The 12356-nt window shown below is 40.5% G+C and overlaps 1 protein-coding gene across 1 annotated transcript in view; it reads right to left on the bottom strand.

Moving 5' to 3' along the window:
* Positions 1-661: 661 nt before the first annotated feature.
* The window catches only part of CCDC60 (coiled-coil domain containing 60), a 59439-nt gene continuing 47744 nt past the window's right edge, over positions 662-12356 (bottom strand). The window contains exons 10-15 of the mRNA XM_031047919.2: positions 8788-8878; positions 8090-8173; positions 7535-7657; positions 5511-5642; positions 2592-2781; positions 662-1217 (exon numbers count right to left, since the gene is read on the bottom strand). Coding sequence (XP_030903779.2) covers positions 1101-1217; positions 2592-2781; positions 5511-5642; positions 7535-7657; positions 8090-8173; positions 8788-8878 — 737 coding nt within the window. The 3' untranslated portion in view covers positions 662-1100. The remainder of the gene's footprint in view (positions 1218-2591; positions 2782-5510; positions 5643-7534; positions 7658-8089; positions 8174-8787; positions 8879-12356) is intronic.

Raw genomic sequence — 12356 nt, 5'->3', positions numbered from 1 at the left:
GCTTATCACCACCACATGTAGAATGAGAAAAGTGGAAGCACAACAAAACTTTAAAAGCTTATTCTTCTCTGATGGTAAGTCAAAGGAATCTGTGTTCCTGGCTCTTTTCCTTGAAAATCAATTCTTTCTTGGTAATGTGGAAGGGACAAAAGAAGGCCTTTAATCAGTAAAATACTATACAAGTGGTCACTGTACTCACCTAGACTGTAAGCTGTCATTGTTGCATTGAAGGATGAACAGCATTTCTCCCCACGGGTCCCCTGGAAGCTTGACAGGCAGGTAAGCAGCCCACTGAGATCATCAGCCTAGAAGGTCTCTGGGTCACCAATTCCATCAGCCACCAATTAGATCCAGCATGAAATACACGGCTAAGCTCAGACAGGTTCACATAGGTCATGTATGTGTCTGTGAGTTCAGGGATGTCATTCTGATGTCTTACCCACCAGAGTAATGGCAAACATATGCTAAAGTAATCAGGGAGAACATATCTTCTGGTGAAAACTGGGAAATGCACCTAAAGATGGTTGGTTTTGAAATACTGAATTTAATAATGCAAGAATTAATCCATAATCACAGAATAACTACAGAATAAACTCAGTGCAAAAATAAAACAACTGAAGTGCATAAAAGAATGTAAAAAAAATCTTGTCTTAAAGCTTACAACTACCCTGTGCTTGGGATAATTTTTTATAAAGGAGTGATAAAATGAAAATAGAGACAATGCTGTTCAGATGTGGAAATCAGTATATCCCAACTGAGTAGGTGCTGGAGGAATATCTGAAGAAATGACCTAACCTGTGATTAGAAACTCAGTCTTCATCCTGCATGGTTAGATGAGATTGAAATGCGATGGTGTGTCCAAGACATCATACAGGAAGGAGCAAGAGTATTTAGCTTTTATTTTCTCTAACTACAGCCAACAGAAAACAGTAGAGGGACAAATTTCAGCTGTGCAAGAGTGGTCAGTGGGACTTCCTGAAGTTACCTCTCCTTCCTGGTCTTCCTTGAGGCAGATCTCAACAGGCAATATTTTCTGCTTAAAGACAGTTGTAGCTGGAAAACCATCTCATCTGGTTGTTTGATTAGAAGGTGGAGGACTTCTACTTCACCAAGGATTTAGAAGGTGAAGGAATTCTAGCACTGAGGGGGGCTACTTTTGTCTGAAACCACTTGCTGAAATCCTCTTCTGGCATCCGCACAATATTCTCACGTACAAACTGAAACAGAAAAAGGTTTCTTTCCTGAGCTTTTGATTTACACCTAAGAGAGACAATATGTGGGAAAATGTGAGATTGTAACAACAGAATAAATGTAATGGCTTCTGCAGTTAGTACAGCATCACCAGTACAGTATCACCAAATACTTTAAGTGTAACTTCCTGAAGAGATGGATATACTCTAAAATGAAATGAAAGGAAAACTCTACAATCTTCATTGCAATTTATATCCTGAATCTTTCCAAGCGTTTTGTTTTAAATTTGCAGCTGTGTTCTACATACATTAAAGCAACTTGAAGTTAAATGAGAACTTCATCTGGAATCTCTGTCAAGTCACAATCAGCAATGCTGCTCTTGCTCCTAAAATGCGACAGTTTATTTATTCCAGTCAGAAGGAACATCAAGGTCCTCCTTCCTCTGTGGCTATTTTCAAAAGATGTATAAATAAATAGACATGGGATTCAGCTTACGTGATTTTCTCTGTTACTATTACACTAACATTAGGGATCAAAATGCAAAAGGAACAGAATGGAATAAGCAAAGAAATAGATTTAAAACCAGCCAGCAGCAAAGACCTACCTACTGAACGTTAAGGCAAGGCTGCCTCCCTGGTTGTGCAGATTAGTGCACATGATAAAATAGTTACTTTTACAAAACATCAAGAAAATAAAGACAGTGTGATCAAGTATTTTTGCCTTTGTATGGCACGATATATATAAGATGCACAATAATCTGCCTCAGAGATTTCTGATGGTCCTGCAGATGAGGGGAAATAAGTGTGATGAGAACAAAAAACACAAGGTGGCGTCATTGCCATTTTTTGTAAGTGGGTTACATGGTTACATATTAAAAACATTCTAAATGCATTCTTTTCCCTTTCTTGTCTCCTTCCTCTTCTACCATTTACTTCTACAGCTACAAGAATTGAGCCCAACATAAGCTGTCAAGAAGCAGATTTATTTTCTTTGTAATGTTTCTGAAACAAAACAACGATCTGCAGAGTTCCTGAATCACTGACATAATGTATTACTTGAATAGCTCATGGATGTAACTACTGGGAATGACAGGCCTTTTCAGAGCTCAACAAGTTAATGTTTCTTGTCAAGTGTCCTAACAGTTTATGACAGATGTCAGTTTTACTGCAGTGGTGAATAAAACAACGACATAATGATACTGATTAATAATCCAATGCTTGTCATAACATCTTTCTTCTGAGCAGTTCAAAGAGCCTTGTAAGAGGTGAATAGTAGCATCTTCATTGAGTGAGAGTCTAAATGGTTTAATCTGGTAACTTTCTACTGTATGAGTTTCACCCACAGGTACCTGCTCTCCCCACCCTCCTAACACAGAGAGTCAAGAACTGGACTCATCTCACCTCCACAGCTGCAGCAATTTCTGGAGAGCACAGCTCCCACACACGTAGATCATCCAGAACCTTAAGAAAGGTCTCCGGATCAATTTTCAAGTCTGGATTCTTGCTGTATTTTTCCAATTTCTTTAAGATTTTCTGGATATAAAGGTCGTTCTTCACAGACTCCGGAAGTCTGGCAAGCAATAGGGGAGCCCTTTAGCAGAAAGAACAGCAATAAAAGAGAAGCCATGGGAACAACTGCATATCTGATTAGGAACTCTAGGTTTTATCTTGCATTTCTGCCACTTCACCACCTCCATAACTTCCACAGGAAAAATGGCTCTTTGGGGAATGCAATGCTCAGTCTGGGTTGGATGAGACCTTTAATGCGAATAACGTGAAAGAGCTTTACTTTATTGGATTTCTACACCAATTCCCTTTGCAGGGCACTGAAATAGATGCTATCTCATTGTCCATTTAAATTTTGGATGACAAACTTGGGTGTGAAAGGAAATAATAAAATCCTAACAAATGTTTCCATTTGTCCTCTCATCTTTTCTCTATTTATTTTGTTTAATCTCTAGGGGTTTTCCAGTGCACTCAATGCCTGATCTGGCACATTTTCTGATTGTCTTTACTATCCCTTTTCCCTGTGCTATCATCATTCTCCTTTCTCTGTGTGCTGACGTAAATGTCACTGATGTAAGTGCACTGTAACATGCAGTCTTTACCATTTCACCCTGAATATAAAGATTCAGGAGAATTACACATTACAATAAAAATAAAACTCTTGTGAAAACACTGCCTTTTCTTTTAATGTTCTGTGTAAATTCTGCAGTGCTGCTTTGACAGTCCTGGAGATTAGCATTCCAAACCATTCTAGAATGTGCATGAATGGGGTGTGCTGTAGTTTTCACTGGAAAGGGCTGAGGATTTGGCAGCACATGAACAGGAAGTGCTGCCTCCTCCAGTTTAGGATACATGTCACTGGGGCAACAGGAGAGGGGTGAGGAATTTCTTCCTTAAACCAGTAAAAAAAGGAAACACACAGGTTCTATCTTCAGTAGGGCCAGTTCTACACTCAGTAGTATGCTGCTGATAGCTGTAGAGCCATCTTTATTATCACTACCTGGATTACCAGGAGGTTACCATAACTATGCCACACACAGGCCTTTTATGACCCATCCATGCATCAAGATACTTTGAGAAAGGAAGCCATGCTCAGTGCACTTTCACATCACATTGTTCATATTTTGTATTATTTTGGGGTTTTCTTACTTCATGAGAGAGACAACCAGACTGAAAGAATAAACTAGTGAAGTGTTCGTGTTCTCTTGGCAAGGCAGCGTTTGCAACAGTGTGAAAAACAATAGCCCTGTTGCTCATGAAGCAAGTGGTATGGTGAAAGCAGTTCCTCTGGCATTACTTTGTGTCTCCACAAGGGGGGTGACCAGCCTTGTTAGAGATCTCACACTCCATACCCTTCCTGGACAGCATGTTGCAGAACAGGCCTGGCGTGGAAAGCTGTCCTCAAGTAGCTATGCTGGCACAGTCAAAGCAAGACAGTCTCCTCAGAGTGGAGGCACGATTTTCATGTGAAGGAGCAGCACAGTCACAGTACTATTCTTGCATAGGGAGAACAGTAAAAAGCCATATTGGTATAGTCTCCTTTATGCTTGTGGAGTTTTGTCCAAATTAAAGCTTCCAGTGGTACTACAAGTACAAAAGTGAAACCACATCCACTCTAGTTTCAAGACTTATTTACATGCCAGATCTTAAATTTGGGGGACAGCTGGAGCATAGATGGTTGACAGTTAAAACCAATGTTCTGCTAGATAGGCCAAGACTAGGTTTATTGATTAATGCATGATTGATGCGTGGTTGACATGTCCTGGGCCACCTGCATTTTGGACCAGAGATGCGAAACGAACTTGTTTTCATTATCTCAAATGGTGAAGGACAGAAAGCTTACTAGCCTATGAGATCAGAAGAGGGCAGGCTGAAAAACACTGTTCTGTGCAGTTTGTGTATTTGGTAGTCCCATGTCCAAGGAGTTCTCATGGACAGGGCAATAAGGAACATGCTGTGAGTTTGCTGAGGTATTCAGGTAAGCTATTTCTAATGTGTGATCTGGAAGCTGATCACTGGATACAGTTATTCTTCTTTCAGACATAAACCACTAGTAATTTCAGACCTAACACACTAGTAATCTGCAGAACTGCTGTAACTGGGACGCATTTAGGTGATCCCTGTAAATGTTGCACTATTATTCATGTGCAGTTCAAATGCTGGCAGGTAAATGCTTTGCTTTTTATCATGGATGGACAGCTAGAGTCAGGTTCCTTTGCCATCAGCTTTAGTACTGTGAATGTTCAGTTCAGTAAGAAGTTGTGAATCTAACCCATGTACATTTATACAGTATCTCTCATCTTTGGGGTACAGTGTATTTTACATACATCCTGGTTAAGGAAGTCTCCTATAAAGCTGCACTGGGGATGTGTGTGAATGCAAGCACTGAGTGCATTTTGCCCGTATCACTGGAGAAGAACTCTTTGTTCTCCCCTTTCTTACCATTTCCAATTAACCTATTTGCTGAGTAGGCCAGGCTCCTAGACATCGTATCTGTATTTTTGCTGCTACCAGTACTGAAGAGTCTGCATTTCCAGCAACAGATTCAATGGTTTCTAGTGATACCTTGCTTTAGAGAGGAAAAAACAGAAAAGATAAAAGCTCTTTTGTACTAAAGGCTGAACTCTGGGACCCTGAACATCTCATCTGAACAAGGGCTGCTCCATTGCCGGCAGTGTTCAAGGCCAGGCTGGATGGGTCTTGGAGCAACATGCTCTAATGGAAGGTGTCCATGCCCGTGGCAGGGGGTTGGAACTGGATGAGATTTTAGGTCTCTTCCAACCTGAACCATTCTATGGTTCTAAGATTCCTTACCAGTTTAGTTCATCTTCACCATGTTCTTTCTCAGCTCTCATGCTCAGCTGTCTTATTCTGTCCAATTCTTTTCTGAAATTCTTTGATAGTTTCATAGCCCTGTATTTTTGGTAACATCGCTCTTCCTGCTTCCTGCAAAAAAAACCTCTTAAAAGTTAAAGCTGTGTTGTAAACATTACCATTCTTCTACATAGCTAACTGGGAAGACACCAAAGAAGGGAGAAAACCCTGAATGTGAAGATCACATTGTATGGTCAGTCTGGACACTAATAACAATTCTGGCTTTTGCAATGCTTTGTATACATTCATATTTCTACAAACATATTAAAAAGTGTTAATGGTTTATATCAGTTCTAGGCTGTAGGCAAGAAAAAAACTCCAAATCAAAGCATTTAAACTGAAATTCAACCTCCACTTTCTACAGGTATCCACTACTTAAAACCAAACTGAATACTGTACAGTGATGTAGGGTAAAATATTATTCAAAATACAGCAGAAGAGAGGTGGAACAGAGAGAGTGGAATGCCTCTGGGGTCCCCAACACAAGAGGAATGTAGACCTGCTTGCGTGAGTCTAGAGGAGGCCATGGAGATGCTTTGAGGGCTGAAGCAGCTCTGCTCTGGAGCCAGGCTGAGAGAGCTGGGCTGGGGCAGCCTGGACAAGAGAAGGCTCCTGAAGGGGAGACCTGAGAGCAGCTCCAGTGCCGAAAGGGGCTGCAGGAAACCTGGAGAGGGGCTTGGGACAAGGGCCTGTAGAGACAGGCCAAGGGGAATGGCTTGAACCTGCCAGAACAGGGGAGACTGAGATGAGCTCTTAGGCAGAAGCTGTTCCCTGTGAGGGTGCTGAGGCGCTGGCACAGGGTGCCCAGAGAAGCTGTGGCTGCCCCATCCCTGGCCGTGTTCAAGGCCAGGTTGGACACAGGGGCTTGGAGCAGCTGCTCCAGTGGAAGGGGTCCCTGCCCGTGGCAGGGGTTGGAACTGGATGAGCTTTAAGGTCCCTTCCAACCCAAACCAGGCTGGGATTCTATGACATACCCTGAGCTAGAATTTTGACCCAGAGATCAGGCTCATGTATGAATTCTTACAAAAAGTAATGAAGTAACAAAACCAAACATCTGCTTTTCTTTACAATAAATAACTTATCTACAATAAATAACTTATCCTGCTAAACTGAGGTTTCATTTCCAGAAAGCTGACCAAACAGAACAGTTTTAGGCGGCTGTATGTGGAATGGCAAAATAGCTGCAAGTTGTAAGTTTTCATCTGACTTGTCCTTCCATACTGTGGGATGCTGGATTGATTATGCAGCCACAGCAGCTGCTCAGGGAAAAAACCAAGAACCCAATTCCAGATAAGGAATGCTCTGGGAACAAAAAAAGTAATCTTAAGTACAAAATGGAACAGAAGAATGGAAAGAAGGAAGTGAGGGGAAGGAGTGCGCCTGTAACACTCTTCAGAATACCAGTGTAGAGAAGGATCTCAGGTCTGGGGCTTACTGAGACAGAAGAATTTGCACAAGCATCACAGATGAATGTTTCTGGGTGGAAGAAAAAGGATGACAGGCATTGGCTGGTCAACAAGGTAGAAATGTCACTGATCTGGGAAAAGACCTTGCCAGAGGATGTTATAACTGTTCCTATGAGAAGAGTCAAAGTAATGTTGAACAATACAGTGATCTCTGAACTGAAAACACAAGACAGCCATACAGATTGTATGTGGACAGAATTTATTATTCAGTCTTTGGTGTAAAGGACTTCAATATCCAAAGTAAATGTATTCAATGTTTTTAGCAAAGCTATTTCCATAAATACCATTCAGAAATATCCCAAAACACTGCTGTAAATATTTCACCTGCAATGTTTTTTTTCTTTTTGTACAGTCATAAAACTTTCTAACATCGCCCCTATATTCGTATTTTAATGTCAATCCATATAAATGGATCTTTAAAAGGCCTGAAGTCCTAAATCTAGTCAGAAGCAAGGTATGTAGTGTTTCAAGAATACAGAAAACCCAGTTTCCTCCTACCTCTCAAGGCTCACTAGGATATCATGTAAACAGCAAGCTGCCTCTTCCCGGACTGCTGTGAACCTCTGCTTCATATCAGCACACAGGTTAGATTTGCTTTTAATGAAAGAGCTGATCTGGCAGCTGCAGCCAAAACAACACAGAAAAATAGAATTAGTATTTTGTGGTCACCATTTTGTGGTAAGCACATGTGTTGTTTGAAACATAGAGTGATGTGAGCCCACTGATTTTGAGATCTTATTTTCAGTAAAAAAGCCAAATTTAACATAACTTGAATGTTTGTTTTTTTTTTAATTCATCAAATTTATAAAATAATTTGATGAATTAAAAAATTGAAAATTCTATAAAATTTAGATTTTTACAATCTTTCATTCCAGTCACATCCTTCCAGGAAAGTGCCTTTGCGTTGCACTGAATGTACTACATGTGCTGCAAGGTCTCACTGGCCTGCTCTTGTCTCCTGTAATAAATGCTGCCTGACATTTGCATACCAAACGCTTTCCACACAGAGCACTGAGTTAATAATGCTCTTCAAGAGCAGATTTGTACCCTTACCTGTGCTTTCTGGATCTCTGCTTCCCTAGTGTTCGATTCTCCCTGCGCACGTTTATGCTGTGGTCTTTCTGAACCTCTGGCAACCTGTAAGATGCAACAAGGTTTAAGGTAGTGTACAGTGTGCCTGCTCCAGAGTGACGAACTTCCCAGGTGCTGAGGAAACATTCTTAATATTGCAGACTTGCTGGAGGTATCCAGGTACAAAGTTAGGGCTCTTCACTTTAAACCAAGGGGGAAAAAAATGCTTCAGCAAAGTCTAATTGTAAGAATGGTTTGCTAGGTTGATGTTACCGCTGTGAAAACCACCACAGAACTGAGTAATGAGGCAACACATCTAATGTAAACTTAGCTGGAAATGTAATAGAGATACTACTGAAAAATGCAGTGGTTGAAACAGAAACAGTTTCCTGGAGGAAGATAGATCATCACTTTTTCTATAAAGCTGCTGGAGCAGATCTCTCCTGTTTACAAAGGCAAGACTCATGTGGTACTTTCTAGAAAGTACATATTGCTCGCACAGCAGTAAAGTAGGCTATTCTACCACCTGTGCCAAAATATGTGAATGTCATCTGAACACCCTGAAAGCTAAATTCAGCTGTTTGGGGGGGGGGGGGGAAGAAAGAAAGGAAGGAAGAAAAGGTTAAGCTTTGTCCTGATGAGTTGCTTCTAATCATTCAGAAACCCAGCAGGTAACGTACCATTGTGGTCCAGTCTTCTTAACCATAGCTTTTTCTTTACAGACATCTTTTGACACCTCTCCACGTGCTATCCGGATTGATTTCTGCAGGGCTGATAAGATACCAAAACATGCCAACTCAATAGTGTATTCCTCTCTTCTTTCCAGACACCATAAATGCTGGCCTGAATAAGATAATCTAAAGAAATCTGCTATTCATTGGTTCTAAAAATTAAAGTTCCTTCAAAGGAAAGCAGCTTATTGAAGAGGTTTTAAGATAGGTACCCGAATATGAGTGCTCCCAATTCATTAGTCACTTGAAAACATTAACTGTGAAAAAAAAAATCAAGATACTAAATATTTTTAAACTAGATGCTTATTAAAACAATGTATCAGAAAACCAGGTGGATTTGAACAAACTATTTCAAGTCTATTTTCAGTTCCTGTACTGTGCTGTTAGCATTCTAGTGGTATAACTAGCAATTCTTCTAAATTTTTAAGTCTGCTGTATCACTTCTTTTAAGTGTCACATGGAATTTAATCTGTCAACAGGTATCTGATTACCTCTCCATGTCTCCTTACCACCATCCACTAAAACTTAAGACATGTCCTCAAGTCATTGGTTATAGTTTCTGGATTATCCACCGTTGAGAAGATCTCTCTCACTAATAGCACTCTTTACTCTTTCTGCTTTCTGCTGTAATGTGAATGCTTGTAGTCTCCTCTCCCTTGAATACCTGGAAAGCAAATTTAACTCACTGGTTTCCTTCAGCTCCTTGCTTCCTTAACTCCTTATTTTCCTTCCCACTGCTGTTTCATTAATTCTTTGATGCCAAACCCCTGGAGAGGCAGAGATGGCCATCTTCTCTGTGTTATTCCCTCCAATCACACATACAATAAAACAGCTGCCACACTTGTTATTAAAAATCCCAGTGTTAGCTGTCAAATTCTAAGCCATCCTCTGACATGTTCAATATGTCCTACATGGTCACAAGTGACATTTTACCGAGCACTCAACACCTTGAAGTTGTAATCCCCAAATTCCTACCTTTTTGTAAAGTACCACATTCAGTATAACAGAAAATAACTGCTGAATGATGACTGTGTTAAATAACAGCACAAATTATTTCTGCTTGTTAAAAACACAGAATTGAATGTTACACTGTGAACTTGGAAGTGTAAGACATGAATGGAAGAAGTTGCTGGGCACCAGTTAATGGGCTAAAAATGTAAAGAATCATGTTGATAATGAAGATCTATTAGATGTGGCCAGGTGAGTTTCAAGAGTGCTGAGATCCCAGTCAGATACTCCTAAGTTCTAGTACTGACTAGTTCAAATGATGGCTCCACTGTGATCCTTACTAGGCTGCAAGTGTAAGCCTGTAAGAAGCAGCTGCACCACTGGATCTTTTGGAGCCCTAGACCCGAGGGGCAGATTGAATACAAAGGCTGATCTTTACAGGGTCTGGAACATTGGTATGGGCAGGGAGCTTCTGCTCAAACTGAGCTAAGGCTGCATACAAGCCTCACCTGCTCTTGGCATACAGGGTCAGAATCCTTCCTAGAAGAACCCAGCCCTCTCTGTTTACGGTAACCCTTTGGGCAAATTGAGCAGCTGGATATTTGAAACTAATGTACTCTGCAGATAATACGGTGGCTTTGGGGAAAGAGGGCTATGCAAAACAGTGGCTGTATTTGATGTTTTCTCCAAGATCAGTTCTCTAAAGCCAATCTTGAAAGCAGCCCTGTTGGCAGATTTTGGAGACAGATGACAGGAAGCAAATCAGTGCTAATAGCACACAGATACAGCTCTTCTTTTTGGCTGATCATCAGAAACAGAGGGCACAATACCTCTCTGCCCTTCATTTTGTAGCATTAGAACCTGTTCCAATTCTCCACCTGGATAAATTGGCAAAACAAATACTCAAGGTTGTCCATACTCATAATGTTGTTTAAATAGTAGCCTCCATGGCTGTAAGCTAGTCAGACATTAATTAGGAAAGAGAAAAAAGCAAAGAATGTAGTAATTTCACCTGACCTTATTTTCTATGCCTTAGTTAATCATCTGTGAAATGGGCTACTAAAATTTACCTAACAGTGATAAATCAACTGAAAAGCCATTGATCAAAACCAAATAAACACCCCAAATTCAGGTCTGTTTTATAAAGAAGATCCTCTGCACTAATATTTATACATCCTCTTTTAAAAGTATGCTTTTAAGTGAGAATCCAAAGTGAAACTGCTGGCCAGAAAGCTTTGAGGTTACCATCCTGTTAGTGTTTAGTATCTCAGATACAGGTCTCGTATTTTACACTTCTGTGTGTGAAGAATATACACCATTTGAACTGATCCGCAGGCACAAATTCTTCATTACCCAGTAATCAGTAAAACTTAGGCTTACATTTAGATCATACGGTCTCTATCTGCACAAAAGGAGGGGTTTTTTTAAATGTGGTGAAGGAAGCAAGCTTAGAACACTGATGTGCTTTTTAACACCTTTGACTTACAACGTGGAGACTGAATGATAAATGAGACTTCCTCAGCAGTGACCTGTTGTTGTACCACAGTTACAAGAACTGAAGCTTCCACATTTACCTCTGTCAACATGATGGAACATTTAAACTTTTGCCCTAGTACAGGTCCTCACTCAGCCAACAGCACTGGAAAATCAATTTTGTATAAGCAGACATTCTACAGCAGCAGTGCCAAAACAACAACATCTAAATTACAGCAAAAACCTTTACACTGAGTTATGAATTCCTGCCTTAAAAGAAATCTTGCTGTAAAAGTCACACTCAGACATACCTGCTGATCAGGTTCCTACTCACTTCTGAAATACATATATATGCGTACATGTGGGCTAGCGTTGTGTGTGCTCTCAAAATGATGTCTGTATGAGTTACATGAAGCTTTGTGAATTTGGGGTATAAAGCTACAGGGTAGCAGTACTTGTAATCCATTTCTGATCTGTCCATGAAGCATCCTATAACCAGAATGCTGGACTAAGCATAATTCTAGCAGCATCAGAACTCATTACAGAGTCTAAACTCTGCCCTGTGGAAACTGACTTCTCACATTTTTTAGAGCTAGGAACATAATTCTTGAGGTGACCAGCCTGGTAACTCAGTCCCAGTAACCAGTCCCCTGAAATTACAGGCAATCACATGATAGATGTTGTTCCAAAAGGTACACTGAATATCCTACCCATGTATCACACATACCACAAGATACTTCTTTATGTTCCACAGCAAACAAAGGTCCCAGCTGTTACAGCTCTCACGACTGCTTTCAAATCTCTTCTCACACAAAACCCAATTGTTCACATACATCTGTAAACAAGCTGCTTGAGATTATAGCTTTGAATTCGCCACTACTCCCATTCATGCCATTGAAGGCCATTCACCTGTGCTCAGTGCCACAGGCAACAGTGGCTCTGTAGGTAGTATATAGTATTAGTGCAAGCTTCCTGATGTACCTACCCAGCTTCTGGTGCTTTGAACCTAAAGGCCTTTCAGACCCAGAGAATGTGTTTATTCCTTTACACTTAAGAGCAATTAATTGTTTTTTCTTCTATTAATTTAAATTGCTTTT

Source organism: Melopsittacus undulatus, chromosome 12 (genome assembly GCF_012275295.1).
Source record: "Melopsittacus undulatus isolate bMelUnd1 chromosome 12, bMelUnd1.mat.Z, whole genome shotgun sequence".
NCBI lineage: Eukaryota > Metazoa > Chordata > Aves > Psittaciformes > Psittaculidae > Melopsittacus > Melopsittacus undulatus.
This window is presented reverse-complemented; position numbering and strand designations above follow the sequence as displayed.